At 38.2% G+C, this 23,252-nt stretch overlaps 1 protein-coding gene across 1 annotated transcript in view; it reads right to left on the bottom strand.

The window, feature by feature from the left end:
- Positions 1 to 23,252, bottom strand: part of LOC127507479 (anoctamin-9) — a 37,944-nt gene that overhangs the window by 10,281 nt on the left and 4,411 nt on the right. The window contains exons 4-17 of the mRNA XM_051884627.1: positions 22,812 to 22,951; positions 22,066 to 22,115; positions 21,888 to 21,955; positions 18,547 to 18,626; positions 18,284 to 18,418; positions 18,039 to 18,132; positions 10,246 to 10,306; positions 10,084 to 10,166; positions 9,308 to 9,412; positions 9,027 to 9,194; positions 1,685 to 1,721; positions 1,448 to 1,559; positions 405 to 462; positions 197 to 294 (exon numbers count right to left, since the gene is read on the bottom strand). Coding sequence (XP_051740587.1) covers positions 197 to 294; positions 405 to 462; positions 1,448 to 1,559; positions 1,685 to 1,721; positions 9,027 to 9,194; positions 9,308 to 9,412; positions 10,084 to 10,166; positions 10,246 to 10,306; positions 18,039 to 18,132; positions 18,284 to 18,418; positions 18,547 to 18,626; positions 21,888 to 21,955; positions 22,066 to 22,115; positions 22,812 to 22,951 — 1,289 coding nt within the window. The remainder of the gene's footprint in view (positions 1 to 196; positions 295 to 404; positions 463 to 1,447; positions 1,560 to 1,684; positions 1,722 to 9,026; positions 9,195 to 9,307; positions 9,413 to 10,083; positions 10,167 to 10,245; positions 10,307 to 18,038; positions 18,133 to 18,283; positions 18,419 to 18,546; positions 18,627 to 21,887; positions 21,956 to 22,065; positions 22,116 to 22,811; positions 22,952 to 23,252) is intronic.

The raw sequence follows: 23,252 nt of genomic DNA, 5'->3' as shown, positions 1-23,252 counted from the left end.
CGGTAACATTTTAAGTCAACATAGAACACACATAGAAAAGATGTGTAGTAGCAGAATCATACGTAATAAAATTGATCGGTTTTCAGTATTTTATAGAATATGGAACTGGTTCTGTATAAGATCTTGATTTCCAAACCCAGTGTTAAATGATAAAAAGCACAGACCACAAAAAGACAATAAAAAAAGTTCCACTTACGGACCAGAATATTCAAAGATATTGTTGAAGATCTGCTTAAGTACCATGATAATAGACATCTGAATGAACAAATCTGTGAGACAGCCACTTGGGTGACACTGAATTGGAAAAGAATGTAATATTGCATAAAAATGAGAGTGAATAAGTAAAACATAGTAGAGCATTGTTTATTTTTAGCACACTGCAGAGAAAATTATAATGGCCACACCTCCTCCAGTCTCCATATATCAGATATCCTTACATATCCTCCAGGGTGACCATTAATTCTAAAACACAAATTGATTTTTATTCATATAATTATTATTATTATTGTTACAGTACATTTTTGTTACAGTAAAATGTGATTAATTTTAGAGGAAATAGGTTATGCCCTGGTAAAAACACCCCTCAAGTGCACTGTACAGTATATCCAATCTGTCAAAGCATTTGACATGGCTACACAAAATACTGACAAAGTTGATATGCAATTAAACTGTGATTAATTAATTGGCACATCATGTAATTAATTAAATTAAAAATGTTAATCGCTTTGTTGATTTATTGTTCTCACCTGTTTCTTGTTACCCTTGTTATTTCCAGTGTATTAGTTCCTTACATGGTGTTTTGTTGGTGTACTCAATTTTAGTTTCCTTGTATGTAATTATTTGTTTTTGGAGCTACTTGTACCTTAAATTTGTAATAAATTGCTGCATATGGATCCTTCTCTTCTTCACCCTCCATGTGAGATTTCCAATCTCTGGTAAGTCCACAGTAACATAGTATTTAGCCTAATCCAAAAAATGGAATTTAGATGAGCGCTTTCCCAGTTAGTCTGACTCACCAATTTACAAAAGTGAGGTGAATGTTCAAAAAATTAAAGTCCTCTCGGTAGAGTTCTTTAAGTTCTTCTGCTGGATCCATCCTTTTTAGGGTTGGGTCTTCTGTAATGTTGGGAGGGTGACTCAGAGATGGAGAGAATGATCTATATGCAGCAATTTATTAATAACATAAAAATACAAGTAACTTAAAAAACAAGGAACTACAAACAAGAAACAAGGAAACTAAAACTAACGAAGCACACTAACAAAACAAGACCAGACCAGGATCACAAGGGCATTTTTTACACTAGAACTAATATGGGTAACAAGAAATAGGTGAGATAAATCAATGAACAAAATTACAAACAGACTACAAGACTAAAACAGGAAACTAAAAGACCAATATAATATAATGTAATATAATATAATATAAACTGTTAATTGTTAAGGGTACCTTCCCAGAAAGAATGCTGTGTACATGAGAGAGGAGAACATTGTAAAGAACTGGAATATGAACATCTTCACTGTAAAACTCCTTTCAATTGCAGTATGGGAGTGCTTATTCTCTGCAATCAAAAAAAAAAAAAAAAAAAAAAAAAAAAAGTCTAGTCTTGAGAAGAGTTTTATATAACAAACAGAGTTAACAATAAAAATGTCTGACAATTAAAGCCACAAACCGCGTTCCACTTACCTATTTCACTCAGCTTCATGGCTACTGTACAATTTACCTGAATAAAATAATTACATGGTTAAAACTATTGTTATCATAAGCCAAAAGAGATATAAGCTCTGTTCCAAATTTTATTGCATCACAGGCACACTCGATGTGAAGACTGATTCAAAACATAGGTACTTAATTAAGCTGCATGCATATTAGAGAATTATGCTGTATGTTGTTAACATGCTAATATCAAACTCTATTGGAAGTCTTCAATACAGAGTGTTATTTGTGTGATGTCCAGAGTTGCTGATTTTATAAACCATGTTCTAAATTACACACTTCATCTGCACTTGCGGTCTTGTGGACTTCCAAGTCCACAAGCCGCCGCGTGCGCTTGTCCACAAGACCATACACGAGTCCACAAGACAGAAGGGTGTACCATATTTCAATTATAGGTTTCAGAAGGGTGCTTGCGAGTGCCCCCTTTGCGGCCAATATGCACCCTCAAAGCACACTTTTGCAAAGCCTGCAGTGAGGCAAGATCCTCAGAAGACTTCTACCTGACAGTCAGAGCGCCATTATGTCATGAAAGTGTGGACTCTGAGAAAGACTGCGAGGGCTTAGGGTTCAGTTTGGGACAGAGCCATATTCCAATCAGTACAATATCCAAATCAGTCACTTATAAGGTTCAATGATGCATGGAATGCTGCCTTATAAGACAGCTGCCTTTGTTGGCGTTTAGCAGCTTACCTGGTTCCCTTTTGAGGGAACTCCACGCTGCGTCAGGAACTGATGCTATGGGAAAACACCTTTGTTGTGATGGTGTCTGAAGCACATGTGCTATTGGCAAACTAAGAGGGCATCTGAGACATAACATCCTCAGATTCTTTGTCTTTAGAAAGATGTATGTTGTTGTATGTGTTGTAACAGACAAGCCTGTTACGAAGTATTTTGTCTTCAGTTTTCTTCCTCACTGCTAGGGGTGCTATGGCGCCTAAATGAGCTTGTTGAGTAAAGGTGGGTCAGTAGAGGAAGTTAGCAGAGTAGCAGCAGTAGAAAGCATGGCTTGATTGCATTTGTGCTATGTCCTGGTTGGGAAATGTTCCATTTCAAGCTCAACTTAAAGTAAGGATGTGTTTTCTTTCCTCTTATTTAAAAACTTGTCTGTTGATGATGTTTGTTGCCAAGACATTATTGAACTTGTTTGATAATATATGCTGAGCAATTGTATGTAAGCTATGTTGGGTTTGATGCTTGATACAGTTTATTTGTATGTATTTTAGACCCTTTATCTGTGACTTTAACACTGCATGTTGAGAGCTAAATATGGATTCAAAGCCCAGATGGATGTAAGCTTGTGACTTTTGGCTTACTTATGGCTGTACCTGATTGGCAAGAGTCTGGAGCTTGAGAACTGTTATTGTTTGGAGTGAATTCATCACCAATAGTTGGATTATTCATCGGCTAAGGGACAACTTCAACTTTGGACATTGTTTGATGAACTTCGTACCCTCAGACTCTCTCACACACATCCATTTTCACATTATTGAACTGTGCAACCTAATGCCCAATTTTTGCAATGCACCTATCCATTACATTATACAAAACAATGTGATTGATTGTCTTTTTCTTGTATTTTCTTTTTAAAGAAATTAGATAATTATTTTTGTTTTCATTGGTGTATAAAATAAGTTGATTCATTTAGTGAGCATCTTTTCCTTCTTAATCTGTTAGGCAAAATGAATCCCCCTTAATTAAGTTGTATAATTAGTTTTGTGTTAAAAAAACATGAGACGGTTATAGTGTGCATGAATGACTGAATGAAAGGTTGGGAGCTGTGTTTACAAGTGTGCGTTGCCCTGCCCACACTTCATTACAAGTGACAACACACGCGACTTGTGTGTGAAATATCTTTCTGTGCAACGCACAATCAGCACTCTAAGAGCACAATAAGAGTTTCAGATCAAAGCTCTGCTCCTGTTTAGCTTTCTTCTCGAGGGAAGAAAGTCAAGCGGCAGTGCCTTGCAGCTCGGTTCCCATGTTTGCTGAGGCAGCACATGGATTATGTTGTCGGGTTCGCAGGTTGAGTTGAAGGAAGCATTAGAGTTTGAGCAGACAGGAGCCCACATTCTCTTTTCTCTTTTTTCCCCATTAGAATATTGTTGTGTTTGTACGTGATGATCTCATGCAGAACCGGAAGCTAGAGATCTCTTTTATATGCATGAGGACATTTTACTGCCTGCATCTAGTTCTGACAAGTTAGATGTTGAATGTGGTGATGTTTCCACAGAAGAAACACACTCGGTCTACTGTCTATGAGTTGAACCATACAGCTTCTTTTCTTTCAGGATCTCCTCAATGAGTTGTCATGGTCCTGGACACAGCCATATTCTGCTCGTACTGGATTGGCAGAGTATAGATATGCGGTGATATCTAAGGTTAAAGAGACCATTAGTCAACTATCTCTCACCTTCATCTGAATCACCCTGGAGAGGGCCATATCTACCCTCCAGACTGTGTATAATTACTTATAGTCTGGCTGTTCAGGCTGATGCCTCATTGCACACCATATGGTTCGGCAAGCGTACCAAGCATATCTTATTAAACATATGGATTAGGGATTCCATGCCTTCAAGAGGCTGCATTGCTAAACCTAAAATTGCTAAAGTGTGAAGCCTGCCCCCCTGTGCGGAGGGTATCAGGACACAAAAGATTGTGAGGGCAGTGTTGCCACCCAGAAAATACCGGGCACCATCTTTTTTAATCAGTTTGTGTCCATATTTGGATTTGCATTATCTGAACTGTACTCTGAGGGCATACAGGTTCACAATGTTAATGTTCATACAGATCGTATCTCAAATCCGGTCAGGAGAATGGTTTGTCATGATAGATCTAAAGAACACCTATTTTCAAATCTTACCCAATCACAGGAAGCTTCTCAGGTTCACATTTGGGGGAGAAGTGCATCAATATCGAGTAGAGTGGGATTCAACCACACAAAAACCCCTGCATTTGAGCCACCATTGTAGTGGTATCATATGGGGCACACCTAACAGAATTACCGGGGTTGCTGTTGCACAAACCAGGATCAACTCCACACAAGCAAGAGATAAAGACGCCTCCTGCTCATGTGGAGTTAATCCTTGCTTGTGTTGGCAGCATCAGGCTGGACCAGGGTATTCCAATCAGCCTATTCCAAAGGCTTCTGGGTCTTAGGGCAACAGCAGCCCAGTTTATTCCATTAGGCGTGCTCCATATGAGACCACTACAACAGTGGCTCAAATGCAGGGGTTTTCACCTTCAGTGCCACCCTCTGCATGTCATAAGGGTTACATGCAAGTGTCCTCATACACTTCTTCTGTGGAGACGACCCCGGTTTTTAACTCAGGATGTCTCACTCAGGGTGTGTTGCCATTTGATGGATGCCTCTCTTACAGGCTGGGGTGCGATCTTCGAATACAGCCAAGTACAGACTACTCTCACTGAGGGCAGTCCATATTACAGCACATCGAAGCAGACATCCTGTTGAGGCATGAGCTCAGGCCCGGGAAATAGAGACTTCACCCGCAGGTAGTGGAGTTAATCTGGCAGAGGTTTGGACAAGCAGAAGTGGACCTGTTTGCTCCAATTGAGTTGACCCACTGTCCCCCTCTGGTTCTCCCTCACACCTCTTGGTAGCTTTGGGGCTGGGTGCTATGGAGAAAATGTGGCAGAGGCTGCGTCTGTATGTATTTCCCCTGATAGCTCCGCTCCCGAATGTTCTAGCAAGGGTACAGCAGGACGGAGTATGCCTGTTCCACGTAGCTCTGTTTTGGCCAGCCCGAGATTGGTTCTCGGACCAAGGGCCAGATTTACTAAACGGGGCAAATTAGCCTGAGAGTGCAATTTTACAAATGCACCGATGGAAGTGGCAAGTTTTGCGCATGATTTACTGCTGACACGCAGATTAAAGAACACAGATGCAGTCAAATCATTTACATAATGACCAACGCAATCTAACAAGAGCAGTGCAAATTAGCGTTACGTCGCAAATAAGTAGAGCTGATGCTGATGCTCTCATCAGGTGCGGGTCGACACAGGCGCAACTTATTACATGTGTAATCTGACAAACCTTTATTTAACTGACAAAAGTACAAAAAAAAGATTTCCGATGTTTTCACTGACCAACTTAATTGTGTTTTGTAAATATAAACAAATTTTGATGGCTACAACACACTCGAAAAAATTTGGGACAGAGGCATGTTTACCACTGGGTCAAATCTCTTTTCCTTTTATTTACACTTTTTAATCAGTTGGGAATTGAGGATACTAATTGTTGCAGTTTTGCCAGTGGAATTTTTACCCAATCTTACCTGATACAAGACAGTCCGTGGTCATTGTTGTCTGATTCTCCGTTTCATGATGGGCTACACATTTTCAATAGGAGGCAGATCTGGTCTGCAGGCAGTCCACTCAAGCACATCCACTCTATTGTGTAGAGTGTCTGAGAAACTACTCTGTTGTAGCAAGTGCAGAATGAGGCCTGCATTGTCTTCCTTTTCAGGAAAGATGTCATCTTGATGGCAGTATATGTCTCTGTACAATCCCAATATACACCTTCACCTCAATGGTACCTTCACACATTTGCAAGTCACCCATGCCATTTGCACTGATGCACCTCCATACCATGACAGATGTTTGCTTTTGCACCTGTCGCTGATGAAAGTCTGGATGGTCCCTTTAGTCTTTGGGACTGAGAACTCGATGTCCGTTTTTCCAAAAAACAAGTTGAAACGTGGACTCGTCTGACCATAGCACACATTTCCACTGTCTTTTGGACAATGGTTTTCCAAAGTATTTGGAGTCCCTGTGGCTATATTTAACACAGTAGCATGGTGGTTTTTCATGCAGTGCCATCTAAGGGCTCGAAGGTCCCACACATTCAACAGAGGTTTCCTGTCTTGCCCTACACTAGGGGTGTCCAACCCCAGTTAAACACACCTAAACCAGCTAATCAAGGTCTTACTAGGCATACTAGAAACTTCCAGGCAGGTGTTGAGGCAAGTTGGAACTAAACTCTGCAGGACAGCGGCCCTCCAAAACCGAGTTTGGACACCCCTGCCCTACACGGACTGAGAATCTTTTCACAATGTATTGTAGATGGTGAAAGACCTAAATTCTTTGCAATCTTGCATTGAGAAATGTGACTTTTTAATTGTTTGACAATTCTCTCATGAAATTTGGCACAAAGTGATGAGCCATGGCCCATGTTTGCTTGCAAAGACTGAAATGCTCATTTATACCCAATCACAATTCCCTCACCTATTACCAAATGTGGACTGTTTAAAAAACAGTTTACCTTGGATATTCCATAATCTTTTCACTTTGCCTCTGTCCCAATTTTTTGGAGAGTGTTGCAGCCATCAAAATCAAAGTTTGTTTATATTTACAAAATATAATGTTAGACAGTGAAAACATTGGAAAATGTTTCTTTGTACTTTTGTCAGTTAAATAAAGGTTCAAGAAATCAACAAATCACAGATTCTTGATTTTATTGCATTTTACAAAACTGTCCCAACTTTTCTGGAAATGGGGATGTACCCAAATGTATGCTCACTGGTTAAACAGGTTGGGAGAAACTGTATAAAAGAGAGAGTTGCGAATGAGATTGTTAGATGTTCAGCTGGCATCTTGGCTTTGTTGACTGGACCAATAAAGTCTGATCACAACAACATTCTTAAAATTCTGCAATCTGGACATGGATTCAACCCCAGGCACTCAGGTCCTTTGGGGTAATTCATTCTTTCTTTGCTTGCAAACCTGTGCTAAGCGTTTCTTTTTCAGCTCCTGACACAGCGTGGAGTTCCCTCGAAAGGGAACGTCTCATTTACCTATGTATCCAGGTTCCCTGAGAAGGGAAAAAGACACTGAGTCTGTTTGCTATACTTCAGGCATGCCTGTGCGTCTTCCTTCAAACAAACAGAATCTGGGGACTTGATAATGCAGATGTCCTTTTATGGTCTCTGTGATGCAGCACACTATGTCACATGATCGCTTTGTCAGCCAATAGAATTGCTATGATTGCACACATGCTTTCCCCATAGCATCAGATCCTGACACAGAGTCTTGTTCCCTTTTCAGGGAACCCGGTTACATTTTGGAACATTTCCATATACCTCTAAAATTCCCCCTATGATAGAAACACCAGATTAGACTTTAGGATTGAAAGTGCAAATGGTGTTAGATATTTGATGTAAAATGATCAAGACTTAAATTCCGTATTAATTCAACTTGAAGACTTCAAGAAATCAAAAATTAACTTTGAGGTCTTTATGCTAGTGTACTCCTAAAATAAAATAAAATAAAATAAAAAAGATTTTTTAGCAGATATGCATATTTAAAGAATGTCTTTGTCTTCCAGGACACTTTTTGTTATACTGGTTGACACTCTCTTCACATCGTGATAGCAATCAATAATAGAAGTGGTCTAAATATTAAAGCATGTACATATATCTTCTGTGGAAGTCTCAGGACCAAAAAATGTTTGTTCAGTCATTGCATTCAGTCCGATACAATGTCCTGCCTGTTAAGTAAATTCAGTATTGATTTCATTCCGATGTAAGAATCAATAGTTATTAATTTAGTTAATTTATCTATATCAGCACTGGAGTAAACAGTGATGTCATCATCCAGCTCAGTTCAGTTTGCATACAATGGTGTCAATGCAGGCAGATCAAAACACTGTTGAATATCAAATGTCAACACATATATCTCCGCGCAGAGTTCATGCCATGTTGTAACCGTAATTACGAGATGCCAACCCATGACATTCTACCCGGAGCTTTTCACGTCCTCAGACTTGGATTTATGTGTTTCTATGTCAACACAATCAATGCCCAAAAATAAATCTGCAGCAATCAGGTGGTACAAGTCAGAGCTCTGTAAGTTGTTTACGTTCATTATTATAGTAACGATATGTGCTTTGATACATAAGGTAATTTAACGCTGTCTCTCGTGATGCTTTGCAGACTCTGCTGTGCGCATTCATGTGTTTTGAATGTGACATGGTTTTGGAGAGTGCTCTGATTGGATGGTGGGATCTCATGCTTTCAAAGCTAGCTTTTTAATGCTAGCCTCTCTGAAAATGCCTACCCTACCTTTTAATAGACCTGACTCTGATTATCAATAGCAAGTAACAAATCATGATTCATAGGTTTTGCATTGTTAGTTATATAAACATATGAGCTCTTCAGTATGTTCTGTCCAAACTTCTTGTTTCAATAGGAAATACATCAACACAGGAAAGAAAACTACACTCATCAAGCCATTTTATTGGGTCTTTAAAACCCTACCATCTGTTCTCTGAAAAAAGAAGAGGGTTTGTGGAGCTTACCCGAGTCATGACGGTGATGGTGATGTAGTGAAGCACAGCTCCAAGCATCAGGGCAACTGTTTGAGAATTCTCAATAATGACCGGCCAAGAACTGTTTTCGGCCAGCAGTACAGTAGCAATCACTCGAAACACAACCAGGACATGGGTCAAACCAATGATGATCAGCAACTGATAACACATTACCACAGACACCAACAAAGTGAGTTAGCCATACATATTTGAATTATATCTTTTTTTATGAGAGTAAAGGCGTCTTCACAAAATCAATATGGGTTTCTTACCATGAGTGTGACTAAAACCATTACTATAGTGGACCGTAGATAAGAGTGTTGGTGCATCTTGGGTTGACAGTTTGCATTATTTACAATCTCCAGAATCAAGTCCTCCTGCATGGTACAAGTGCGTACAAAATTACATGTTATACCCAACCGCTCTAAGCTTTATATTTTTGTAGTTCTTCACCATGATGTAACAATGATGCAGTTTTTTGGATTAACACTAAAAGTAGTGACAGTGCAGTAGTCAATGTGGGACACATTTGGTTGTAATTTATTTTGTAAGTTTAGCGGAACAGAAAGTGAATCGCAGAGTTTTATAGAGTGTACTTTTGAGAGAGGGACACAGCACCTTTCAGAACAATGGTGCTCTATGCAAATACCTATACTTGAGACTTGAGTCTGCCATTGACAAAAAGGAGGCATATAACTTACTGAACTGTTTTTAAACCAGTATTCACACTAAAAGGAGACAAAACTTGTGATTGTATGTTCAAATTTTACTTTACACCAGTCATTAGTTCTGTGATCCTCATCAATTTTGTACCAGATATATACTGTTCTAATCTGATAGTTGCTATTGCCCCCTTTAAATAGCTTTAATGTTTTGTTAGTGTATGTTTTATTAGTGTAGCCAGCTGCTTTTTCAAAAGGGAAGCTTGACTATAGTTTAATTATTCAAATGTATCAGTACTTTGTTGCTCAGAAAAATAAAAATCCCAGTAGCTAACTCAACGGTGTAATGGTGTATTGTTGTTATAGAGACAGTTACTTGGTAATACCTCTTCCTCACACCAGTCAAAGACCTTCCATGCACACACATAAGATGACCTGTGGCGCTTCCAGAATTCCAGGAACACAGTGGCTGTGATGAAGAAAATAAAATCTGTCATAACATTGATTCAATCCAACTTAAATGAGGTTAGAGCTGTTGTTGAACTTACCCCACACAGCCATGAACATGGCGAATGCCACTGTTCCCTCATTATCAAACAGAAGGCTCACCTGCACGTGACCCAAAAGACACAGTGTCAGCACATATTACAACATTTTAACCTTTATTTTAAAAAAAGGCCCAGGAATAGTTAGAACTAGAGTGAGGAGATGGGGAGGTGGAGGGATGCTGATAAACTGTCAACGAACAGAGGTAAGTCTGCTGTATATGTACCTCTTATCTCTTTAATTAAGCTGACTGACTGAATGCGCTCCACTCGTGCTAATTAGGTTAATTATCTGAAAATGCTCCTCCCGAACTTTGTTAATAAAACATCATTAATAGAACGTTCATCCAAAGTTATCTGATCTTTTAATAATATTCTCAAAATATTAGCACAAATTATTTATACATTATTTCCATTGATGGAAAGTATTTTTTCTGAAAGTTTTATTTGGATGTTCTTCTAATGTTCCCTTTCGAGGGAACTCAGGCTGCATCGAATGACGACGCTATAGTCTATAGTGCAATCCTGATTGGTGCTGCGTTACCACATGACGTGTGATGGCATAGCATGGAAGCTACAAAGGGAAGCCGGTACACAGTAGCATCGGCTGCTGATCTTAAACTGTCTGTCATATTTGGTGTTGTTTGTCACAATATACAGTATATAAAAAATGGCGAGTGATAAGTAGTTCAAGCTGTGTGCTCCTCCCTATCCTAGATACATTATGGATGGGGACACACACAAGCTTTGTGTTAGCTTACGTTAGCTCTCGAGGGGCCAGGCCTGCGCTCTGTGTGGTTTGGGTCCCGCATCTGCTGAGGCGGCACGGCGTCTCAGATCGTGGGGTTCGCAGGCGGATCTGGTAGAGGAGCTCAAGACGGCTTTGGCCCTTTCTCGTCCTTTATCATTGCTCTCGCTCAGGATCCGGAAGCCCACTCTGCGGCTTCTTCCGCCCTGAGTGAGAGTCCGATCTTGAGTCTCTCTAGCTCAGGAGGAGGTGGATGTCCTAAGCAACGAGGCGGGGAATTTCGAAGACTCGCCACCTCTATCCCCTGCTTATGAGGAGCTCTTGGAGGTTGTGACTTGAGCTGTAGCCAAGTTGAACATAAAATGGACAGCTGAGAAGCAGAAATCGCAAAAGAAAAGTAAATTAGATAAGCACATCCCTCTATGTCGGGGCCTGTCTTTCTTTCCCAATCTCCATGCAGAGGTTTCGAAGGCTGATTTTCTCTTGAAATTCGAGTACAGCGGATTATTTATCAATCTTGGGCTCAAAGAAGAACGGCTATGGGATGATGCCTCGGGTGGAAGAGACTTTGGCTCTCCCTTGACGTTGCGTCATCCCTTAAGGCCCCGACAACACCCACCAAACCCTGTTGTACAACATCTAATTTGGTGAACAAAGCATATATGGCGGCAAGTCAGGCTGGTGCATGCCTGCACACCATGGCAATCATGCAAGCATACCAAGCCGATTTATTAAGGGACCTTGATGAAGGCGAGGGGGTCGGCCGATGCAATTAAAAAGCTGCGTCGGGCCACGGACCTGTCTCTCCGGGCTACTAAGGAGACGGCCCATGCCATCGGCCCCTCCATGGCAGCACTGGTAGCTACAGAGAGGCATCTATGGCTGAACCTCTCTGACATTAAGGAAAAGGACAAAGCTTTCCTCCTTGTTGCCCTGCTGCCACCTTCTGGCCTCTTTGGCAACGCTGTCAGTCTGGTCGTCAAGAGGTTCCAGGAGGCAAAACGACAGTCGGCAGAGTTTAAGAAATTCATCCCTCGTCGCTCTTGGTCCTGGGGGGCCACTGCCAGGTTGCAGCCCTAGCCATCAACATCAACTCACACCTGCAGCAGCAGAAGGAGTGTTGCATCTCAAGCCCCCTGTTAGGGCCTTGGAAGCTGATGCGCGTAGGTCTTCTCAGTGGAGGAAAACCGATCAGTTATTGGTGTGTTTTGGGTCACCCAAAAAGGGATCGCCAGCCTCTAAACAAACAATCAGTAAGTGGATTGTGGAGGCAATTTCTACAGAGTATGAGGCACGTGGTCTGCCTTCACCTCTGCTGGTCAGGGCTCATTCCATAAGAAGTATGGCAAATTTTTAAAGCCTTGTTGTCCGGGATCTCCCTTCAGAAAATATGTTATGATGCAATACCTACTCCTGCACACCTTTTAAAAAGGTTTTACAGTTTAGACCTTTCTTCAACACCTGGCGCTCAAGTGCTCTCATCCTGAGTTGTGCCTGTACAGTTTTACACCAGGACAGGCATTACTCAGTATGGCGCAGAGGGTATTTCATTCCTCATATTGTCACTCTGCGCAGCACAAGTTCTCTCAAAAGAGAATGTCTACTACTGAATGTCTGTCTACTACGCTACTGTTTACCGGCTTCCCTTTGTAGCTTCCGTGTTACGCTGTCACAATTGGGCACCAATTGGGATTGGACTAGTTGCATGACGCAGTCCCCCATAGTGTCGACATTCGAGGCAGTGTCTTTTTTTGCAATTTTTGCAAAATGATAAAATGAAATGTTCTCTTAATGTTTTCCATAATGTCTGCATAAACATTAAAAAAAACTGGATGTTAAATGAACATTCAGAAATAACTTTTTCGTAACTTAAACGGAATGTTAAATCAACTGCACTCTAAGAAAGAACCTTTCTCTTTTTTTACTATAAAAATGTTACTGAAGGCTGGAATACACTACAGGATTTTTACTCAGTTTTTTGCCCCAATTTGCTGTCTAGATGAGTCGACAATAGTTGCCAAAAGTCTGTGCCAGTCTGCAGATTTTGGGCAGTCACAGTTGACCGATTTCACAGAAAATCATGTAGTGTATGATGGGCACAGACTGCAAATTTTTAGCTTCAGTCTAGTGCTGGGCGGTTTGACCCAAAATCTGCATCAGTTTTTTTTTTTTTTTTTTTTTAAGATTCTGGCGGTTTCACGGTATATCACGTTGTTTTTTTGTTTTTTTTACTGGACCTTTATTTTGGCATATTTTACTGTCAGGAGTACAGGGAGAATATTATATAAACATTGTAAGGACAAATAAAGATTTATATAAAAAATTTAATCAAATCAGTTCATAAAGCTAACAATTTAGTTTAAAATGTAATCAAATTAATTTAATTATTTAAATGAATAATATTAATAAGTAGGCCACATTTTTACTGCAATTTCTGTAATTTCAATGAAGACCTTTGAGTTTGTGTTGTGTTTGTGTTGGTGTTTGAGTTTGTGTTTTAATAAACTGTTGTTGTTGTTGTTGTTGTTATTATTATTATTATTATTATAATAATAATAATAATAATAATAATATTATCTCTGTTAATTGAAGTACACTCTATTGTACAATAGTAATATTTCTATTATTAAAGTTATACCGAACCTTTATTTTGACAGGGTCGTGAAGACCTTTGACTTCCTGTGTATATGATACGACAAATGTCGATAGTTTTATTAAATTAAACGGTGAAATGTTCATAAAGTGACTCTAAGGGCAGCTCTGCAGAAGAAGTTCATGTATAGTGAGTGAGACAGCAGCAGGGGCGGATCTACCGGGGTGGCACGGGGTGGCAACTGCCACCCTAAGAAAAAGCTTTGCCACCCCATCTGCCACCCCAAAATTATCACAGAAAGAATAAAATATAAATGTAAGCAGTGTTTCAAGTACTGCTTTTCAGCAGCGGCGCTTCAATGTGATGACCTAAAAAAGACAGCGTAATGCAAAATAATGGCAAGAAACACGTCTTTCAATGTGCATGATGGTTGCCCAGTGTAGTCAGCTTCATTAACAAATGACTCTTATGAACCGGTTCTTTGGGAGTCAAAAACACACAGTGCAGCCAAGTTCACGTACAATTTTTTTTTTTTTCCCCATTTGTTCGTGAATCAGAAAATTACTGCTTCCCGGCTAACTCAGAAGTCCCGTGAGAAATGTAATCCCATCCGAATATGTCTGAGATTCATTTTCGTAATTTTTTTGGTGAGCTGATTCACCGCCCGCTCCACTTTCATCATGGATAAAGGTCTTTTTGTCATCCAACGAAACAACAACATGAAATCAATAAAAAGATCCCAATCACAGAAACTAATAGCAGTGTTAGGTAAGAATCTAAACGTATTTTAGCTTTTCTCGATTGCTAACACATTATAAGTGATTCAGTTGGCCCAGTTTCCTAAACCATCAGTTCTCAAAACAAAGACACATTTATCAAAACGTTTAACAATGACAACATTAGGTAGCAAAACTGATGACACACCAGTCAAAATCTGAGAGAGCTGAAAGAATAATTTACCGGGGTTTTAAACTTACACAGTAGGCCTACTAGTAAGTTTAGATGAGGGAAATTTCACTATTCTATGTACAGTAAACTGTAGTACGTTGTACACCCTCAAACTTGTGATTGTCAACTTTCTTTGTAGCCATTTGTTATGTGTAGCCTACGGTATTTTTGCAGAACTGAGAAACAACTGCCTAGGGATATAGTCTTGTGTCAGAAGACCAATACACTGCTATAGTACTGTATATAGCTACTGTAATGAAATTTGGCCAAATGTGCAGAGAATGCTGAATTTACTGTATTGTGGTACATACCAAGTTCATACATATTTTTCTCATGCTTTTCATCTACTGCAAGATCACTTTACAATAGTAAAATGAAAAAAAAAAAAAAAAAAAAATCCCTCCAAAAAGGTCATTGCTGTATTTTACTGAATCTGCATCTGTAAATTTATTTTTGTATAGTGTAGTAGACATTGAGCTGCAAAATAATTCCTGAATCCCAATAAGATAAGGTTTTGTTACAGTGTTCACTGGGCAGTGCAGTAGTCTGTGTATTTATGTTTTGTGTCATCTGATGACAAAGTTTGATTTTGTCAGACAAGAATAAGTTTTTGACTAGAACATTTTATTTCGACCTGGAAGTTTGAGGTTTGTACAAGTTGGTGTATAGTTTTGAGATTGTGTTTATAGTTGTGAGAAAATGTTGAATTGTTTCATGAATTGTGCGTTAGCAATCAAGAAAAACAATAACTAGACTGAAAAGTTTGAAAGACAAATTTATGCTGGCTTGTCATAAAGCCAACTTAAAGTCTTGTTTAAAAAAAACGTAAAAACTTTGGTGAGTTAGGCCAGAATATAGATGTTCTGGGTGATTGTTAAAGTGTTGCCAGGTGGTTGCTAGGAGATTCTGGGTGGTTTCTAGGCTCTTGCTATGCAATTGCTGGGGTGTTGCCCGAGTATGTAGTTGATAGGGTGTTCTGGGTGAACACACACAGACATTCCCACCTCTGTTACTAACAGAAACTCAAAAATTGTTAGCAAAAAACAAGTTTTTGTTGTTCTTTAACTTGCACTAAAACATGTGATTTATACCATCGAAGTAGCCTGTGTATTATTAATAAAACTGCTCATCTCTTTTTAGTGATACAAGCTCAGACTAATTTAGAATCTGCTGATGTTTTTCATAAAGTGTCTTGACTTGGTGCCATGATGGATATTGAAATCTTATTTATTTTTAATTTTAAACAGTATATAGATGACTACTTTGTGGTAATGCAATATTTGTGAACACAATTGTGTATATCAGGCCATAAATCTCCAAAAACTATGCATGGGCGCTTGCTTTGGTGTTGCCACCCCTCATAGACCTCATGCCACCCCTTTGCCACCCTATAAATAATTTTCTAGATCCGCCCCTGGACAGCAGTAGACACTAAAATCATAGTGAGTGTCACACGTGCTTCAGTATGTGTAGTAGTAGACAAAAATGCGGCGCTCATTCATACAGACTTCAGATTTCAATAGCAGTCTTATTTAGCTTTAATATTCACAGACACTAGTCCATATCAATATCTGATTCATTGTACAGCACTACTTTTGATTTATTCATCCAAAAATTGCCAAATTCTGACGTTCTTGTGACTGGATTCCGTGATTTCATCCGTGTTTTCTGCATCGCAGAAATATGGCTCTACCTGGTATTTGCAGTATTAAAGAGAATTAGTTTTGTGAGTTATTTATGGTTGTGTTATAAAGTTGTTTCCATTAGTGTAAGAAGGGTATGCAGTTAATAGAAGTCTGCTATCTATACACTCTACATAGAGCTTCATGGTCATTGAATACAGCATTGATACAGCAGCTGTTTCAGCTACACACAGGTATGGCAGTTTTTGAAAAATACACATCGATCTCGAAATTGAAACCGGTTTACTGTATGAACCGGTATACTGCCCAACACTACTTCAGACTATGATTCCATCCATTCAGATATCAAAACATATTTGATATTTTGAGCCGATTTTAACATATCGTAGTTTATGACGTGTCACAACTGAAACCGAAGCTGTCCTCTATATACCAATATAATACAAATAATATAATACAGTACAAATACAACAACAAAACAAAAGCAAATTAACAATACCCATAACAAATTAGCATCAATTTTTGACTCATCAGCACAGATAAAATAACTGACTGCACCACTCACCTCTGTCTCACGTTGTAATCTGTAGTGTCCATTAGGGGTGTTGAAATTAATCGTTTCTACGATGCATCGCAATGCAGACATGGACGATTCTGCATCCATGCAGTAATGGACCATAATCGATTATAGCTTACTGACGTTTCTCTGACATCATTCGTCGCATACAAGCTTCTCGCACAAGCTTAAAATGGCGTAGGGAAGCGAAACACAAAAGCGAGTAATAAAAATATCCTGAATCGTGAGGCCGGTGGCGATTCACACCCCTAGAGTCCATACTGACCGTGTCTACCCACCCAAGACCGCATCCAAAAGTGTTTTTTTCTTTTGCGACAACTACTGCAATCATCCATGTTTGTTTCAACTGTCATGCATCTCCTAGCAATGAGGCACCTTTCTGTGTTAGTTTGTTGTGTTCAGAACGATTTGAAAGTATGATAGTGTATGATCCAGTGTCATTTAGTGTACGATGCCCAGTTCTCTCTGTACATTTACAAAGTCGGCAAGTGTATGATGCCAAATGATGCCTAATCTGTTCAGTCCTGTAGTGTATTCCAGCTTTAAGAAACTTATTTGAGTTCACCAAGAATCCTAAGACAGTAGTTTCATGAACCCAGGTTTGACAAGTCATTTTTTGTGTTGTATGAAAGCAAAGATTTTCTTCTAAGCTCAAGACCATTTTTCACTGTGTACTTTGCATTTCTTGGCATAATGCACATGCTACTGCCTAGTAACCTCATAAAATCACCATTCTGTGATAAGTCTGACATCACACATCACCATTCTAAATGCTCTATCAGATCCTAAAAGCATACAACAAGAAGTGCTAATATACACTCACTCACAGTGTGCTGTATTACTACAGAAAAAAATCTTCAAAAATCTCCATACCAAAATCTCAGTTAGCCAAACAAGTGATTCAGTTTTACTGAATCATTAAAATACTGGACACTGTGTACCAGAACACTGTAATGTACTGTACACACTTTTTAAAATCTTAAAAACTTATCTTAAAGATGTGCTATATACAGTATGAATAGTGCTTATAAACGAGTATTGAGGTTCTCACTTAAAACGGAGTAGAGGCTTGGACCTGAATCTGTATTCGATACGTCACGATTTAATGGGAACACATGCTGCTTACAGTAGGCTTGTGTTGAAGCCCTGATAGGAGTCATTTAAAGGGTCTTGAGTGCTTCTGATAAGTGGGTGATTGAGTCATGATATAGTGCATATGTGTGGATGTGTAAATAACAAATTAAGTGACTTGTCAGTGCACAATTGCCTGAATAAAAAGTACAGTACCTTTGCATACATGCAGGTGTCAGAAAGCTCCCACACTTTGCATCTATTATCGCATAGAGGGCACATAATAATGTTCGACTGGCACACCTCCTGTCTGCGTACACACACATAAACACACACACACCAGCTGATTTTTCTTCAGGACCCTTATTTTACATTAGACACCAAGTGGTGACCTTACAAAGTACCAGAATTGTTTATCAAACAACAAAGATGTCCTCAAAATCAAACATTAGGTTACTCACATGAGAGGACTTGTGCTGTAGAAGGCCAGGCCATACAGGAATACTATGATGCCAATTACAGAAGCAGGAATCAAGAGAAATGTGTACCAGCCCAGCCACAGGAAATAAAGAGCCACCTTCTCGCCAAGGTAGTTTCTGACGACACAAACCATAAATGAATCATCAAGAAACCTTCAAGGATACTTTCTATTAGTAGCAGAATGTAAATAAGTCTATAAGGAATAAGGAGATAAGTAAAACCAGAAAATTAAAAGAAAGAGAACCTGACGTTAGTTATGGGTTGTCCCCGAAAACAAGCGGACCATCGAGCCCAGCTCTGCTTCAGTTCTTTCTGCTCCCTTTTCTAGGAATGAAAGTGGACAAAGTTCTTTTTATTTTTACATTTACTACAAAAGAAAACACATAGTGGAGACCATGTAGGTTTAGTTGTCCTGGTTTTATTTAGCAGTGGTTTTGTTTATTGGTTTCAATTGTGTTTTCAAAAGTATCTCATTTTACTTGTGAAATCTTAAATTTTTCTGAGTGAAACAGAATAATTCACAAGAAATAGTGTTTTGAGTATTTGGCATATAAGAATGTTTCTGTTTGGTCACAATGATTATTTGGTCACAGACACTTTTCCTACCCTTACGCAAAGAAAATATATTTCCCTATATATGATTGATCAATATATTAAATGATTTAACGGTATATTTGAAAATATACAGAATAATATATTTTCTTAATATATTACAATATATTGAATAATACATAAGTGTCACATGTATTTATACTCCCTGTTTCTTTCAGTTTCGTGAACGTGTGTGTATATATGAGAGTACAATACATTCACATTTATATGGGAACATGTATGTGTAATATATGTAGGCCTACACAATAAAGGATAAAACTTTATGAATATTACATGTAATGCTATTTTTGTCTTCATTTCTAAATATTTTATATGTATCAATTAGGGCTGTCAACGTTAATGCATGCGATTAATTCAAAATCCTTAACGTGTTATTGTAATTTAACGCATTTAACGTAACTAAATTACTTAAGCATGTGAAATTGCGTCATTAACGTAACTTACGTCACGCAGTTAGATGATCTTAAAAGTCCATGCTGATTAGGCTACATCATAGATGACAGAGAGAAGAGATTTATTAATTCCAGTGTCTGTTTCGCTTTAAAACACGAACTCTCTGTCATATTGTGTCATTGTATCTGAAGAACGCGAGCCCTCCCGCCTCGCGCTGTTCCTGTCTGAACGGAACGTCGAAACATCCCACCGCTGTATGGCCAGATGATGTTTCTCGGCTGGATAAAGCGTCTCGCTCATAAAGTTATGATGGATGAGGATTGCAATCAAAGTAAAGACGATTGCGGTGATGTACAGGAGTCGTACATTAAGCACGCGTGAGATGCGCAAACAAATCATGTATGAGCGCTCTCGACGCACTGATCGCACATTGTATTTATGCACATTCAAGTTGTTATTCACACACATTCAGGATAATGTTTGGATATGTCCTGTGTATGTTGCTGTGTACTTTAGTACATATGCAGGTCAAGGCGGTTGGTTTAGGTTTTTTTGGCATCTCCATGTGGTCCTGTTCAGTATCGTAACTTGACTTGTCTAAAATGTAAATAAGCTCTCTGCTGTTGCACATACTATACACTGTGAATTCTGAAACGTTTTTTGCTGTGCAGGGCTCGACAATAAGGACTACCCGGTGGCCCGGGGCCAGTGTGAACTACGCTCGGGACAGTAGACGGAACTGTCTGTAGGGTGTGCGAGATATATCGTCTATGATATCGTAAATGTTGATTTAACGATCTGAAATTATCGAGTATGTCCCTCACTTTACAAAAACCAAACAAAAACACACCCATTGAGTGCACGCATGCACTACATGACGTAGTCTAGTAGGTTAGACTAGTGCGCGTGCATATTTAGTGTACGCTTTCACTGCGTGATTTAGTCTATTAAAATGCCTTTAGAATGCCCCAGAATTCAAGATAAGGGGCAAAAATGACCCTGTATATCTTTCATATTTATATAATTTAATATAGTTAACCAATATTAAACAAAGAGCGCCGTTTTTCTCCAAATATCAGCACGATTACAAATGTGATATTGATTTTATACAGCGTACAGTTTAATGAACAAGAACTTAATATCAAGTGACTTACTTTTCAGACACCAAATCGCCTGTTTCGCTCTATTTCGCCTACGAAAATAGTTCCAAAGTCCACACAGAATTGTTTTGCGTCTCTGAGCAACACTTCCTGAATGAATCAGCCGTTTGAATGAATCGTTGAATCTCAATGACTCGCTCATTAACAGGGACTTGCTGCCACCTACTGGCGGGTTTAATTTCACGTTTAAAGTGTCTTCACTTTTTAAAATAATTTCAAATAACAGTATTTAACGTTTTATATTTTCAACACTTCAAAAAATTATTTATGCATCTGTAACTGCTCTTGACTGATTAACTTTAATAAATCTTTATTTAATATTTAATCTATAGTTATATAGTTAGCTATACATTAGATTACAATTTCTGTACCTGAAAATCTCCTGTTTAAACCTACATGAAAAACTTGAAAATCACCGTTTATTTCATATATATGTTTGTTCTGTTGTATTTATTTTTGCTATTACTCATAATTTAATTATTTGTTACAATTTTAATACGTACTGTTTATTTGTCTAACAATATTTAAAATTTAAGTGAGTTAATCTAGTAGCTTTTGGTGTCATACCCCTATTTATTGTTACATGTATCAAAAACATCAAAAACAATAACTAGGCTTTATATATATATATATATATATATATATATATATATATATATATATATATATATATATATATATATATATATAATATAGGCCCATTTTCTTTTCTTTTACTTTATTAATTTTTTGTTGTGGGGCATGTGAAAATTTTGGCGGGGCAAGTAAAAATTTGAACCACTGACTAGAAAAAAATCCTTAGCGTTGAGCCCTGCTGTGATTTATTATTATTATTATTTTTTTTTTTTTTAATGGGTGCTTTGGTGTACATAAATGTATGAATTATATGGACTCATATCATTTGGTTATTTGGTGTCCTTTAGGAGTCTGCAAGTGTCCTTTTTGGAAAGACACCTAAATTTACCTTGGAAAAAAAGCTGATAAATAGTTTTGTGAGATTCACACTTCAATCCATTTACTTTGCTGGATATAGGCAATGATGGCAAAATGGACGTGTTAAACAAGAAAAATGGTGTATGCTTAATTTGAAAGGTGCGCGATTAATCGCGATTCATATTTTTAACCTATTATTGACAGCCCTAGTATCAATAAATCAGTATATTGAAAAGTATAAGCACTAGTTTCCCATATATGGAAATGTATTATGTAATATAACGCATTATATTTTGTAGTATATTCCCATATATTTTTGTTCTGTTAGGGTATATGTTGCTTTGAGCATCAAATGGTGATGTATATTTATCACCCTGGGATATACTTCCTTATCAACACATTTGCATAATGATCCTGCAGTGTGGACTCTGTACCACAGGTGTAGAAAATGCTGTGAGCAAGAGGAAACAAAATATTAAAATCATACCTCATGTAAGCAGAAGTGAGTCTCAAAAATATTTTTTTTCATGAGATCGTGCAGGTATTCTGAAACACCTAAGAGAGTGAGAAAATGTATTATGGAATTGACAGTTCTAGATTTGTGATAATACAGTGATGTAATATAAAGTAATATGAATGAGCAATCTAGGGAAACTGTTACTCACCCTCTGATTCAATGCATGTGTGATTCACAATGAAATCAACAATACGAATCCTGAAACAGAGCCACAGATCAAAGACCCTCTGTTAAAGTGGCTTCTTTATTTGTGTACAACACAGTTTCACAATAAATCAAACATGACTGTCACCTTTCTCCACTGCACCACATAAATAGTGAATAGGGATTGCTAAGTAAATGAAGTATAATTTTGTTTGCCCTCTTTTTAATTGGACTTGGAGCGAAATTCATAGGCAAAATTCACTGAACAAATTAAAGGAATAGTTCACAGTTTCAAATAAACATTTCCTGATAATTTACTCACCCCCATGTCATCCAAGATGTTCATGTCCTTCTTTCTTCAGTCAAAAAGAAATTAAGGTTTTTAATGAAAACATTCCAGGATTTTGACCTTCAACTGTTTGGAGACCATTGAAGTCCACTATAAGGAGAATAATCCTAGAATGTTTTCATCAAAAACCTTAATTTCTTTTCGACTGAAGAAAGAAGGACATGGACATCTTGGATGACATGGGGGTGAGTAAATTATTAGGAAATTTTTATTTGAAAGTGGACTAATCCTTTAAGCAAAAATAGGAATCTGTTAATTAGTCGATAGTGATCTACAAAGTAATGCCAATCATATATTAAAAACCATTTAATTTTGCCTCCTGTCACCTGTGGCCTGTTTGAATGACAGTCATAAAAATGGCTAGAGAGATTTCTGAGATTGTGCTGGTGTGAATGTGTTACCTTGTTGACTGAGGTATAGTACCCTGCTGCTCACTACTCCAGTTACAGGCGTCAGACACTTTTAAGAGATACTGGTATGTCTCAAAAACCTTTTCTGGTGCTCTAATGCAATAAAACACCTTATCAACATCGCTAAATTTCTGCAAAAAGAAACATAATACACCAAATAAAAAAAAGTAAAGCAAATATATTTGACACCAGTTCTGGGGTTTCATTATTAGTACCATTCTCCAAACAATATAATAACGCAGTGTCATTATATAGTTTTGGACCAAATCTAATAATAAAATAGTCATAATAATATACACCAATCAGGCATAACATTATGACCACTTACAGGTGAAGTGAATAACACTGATTATCTCATCATCACGGCACCTGTTAGTGGGTGAACATTTTGTCCTCAAAGTTGATGTATTAGAAGCAGGAAAAATCGGCAAG

The sequence above is a fragment of the Ctenopharyngodon idella genome, chromosome 24, assembly GCF_019924925.1.
Source record: "Ctenopharyngodon idella isolate HZGC_01 chromosome 24, HZGC01, whole genome shotgun sequence".
In the NCBI taxonomy this organism is placed as follows: domain Eukaryota; kingdom Metazoa; phylum Chordata; class Actinopteri; order Cypriniformes; family Xenocyprididae; genus Ctenopharyngodon; species Ctenopharyngodon idella.
Note: the sequence above shows the minus strand (reverse complement) of the source record. Positions and strands in the feature narration are given on the sequence as shown.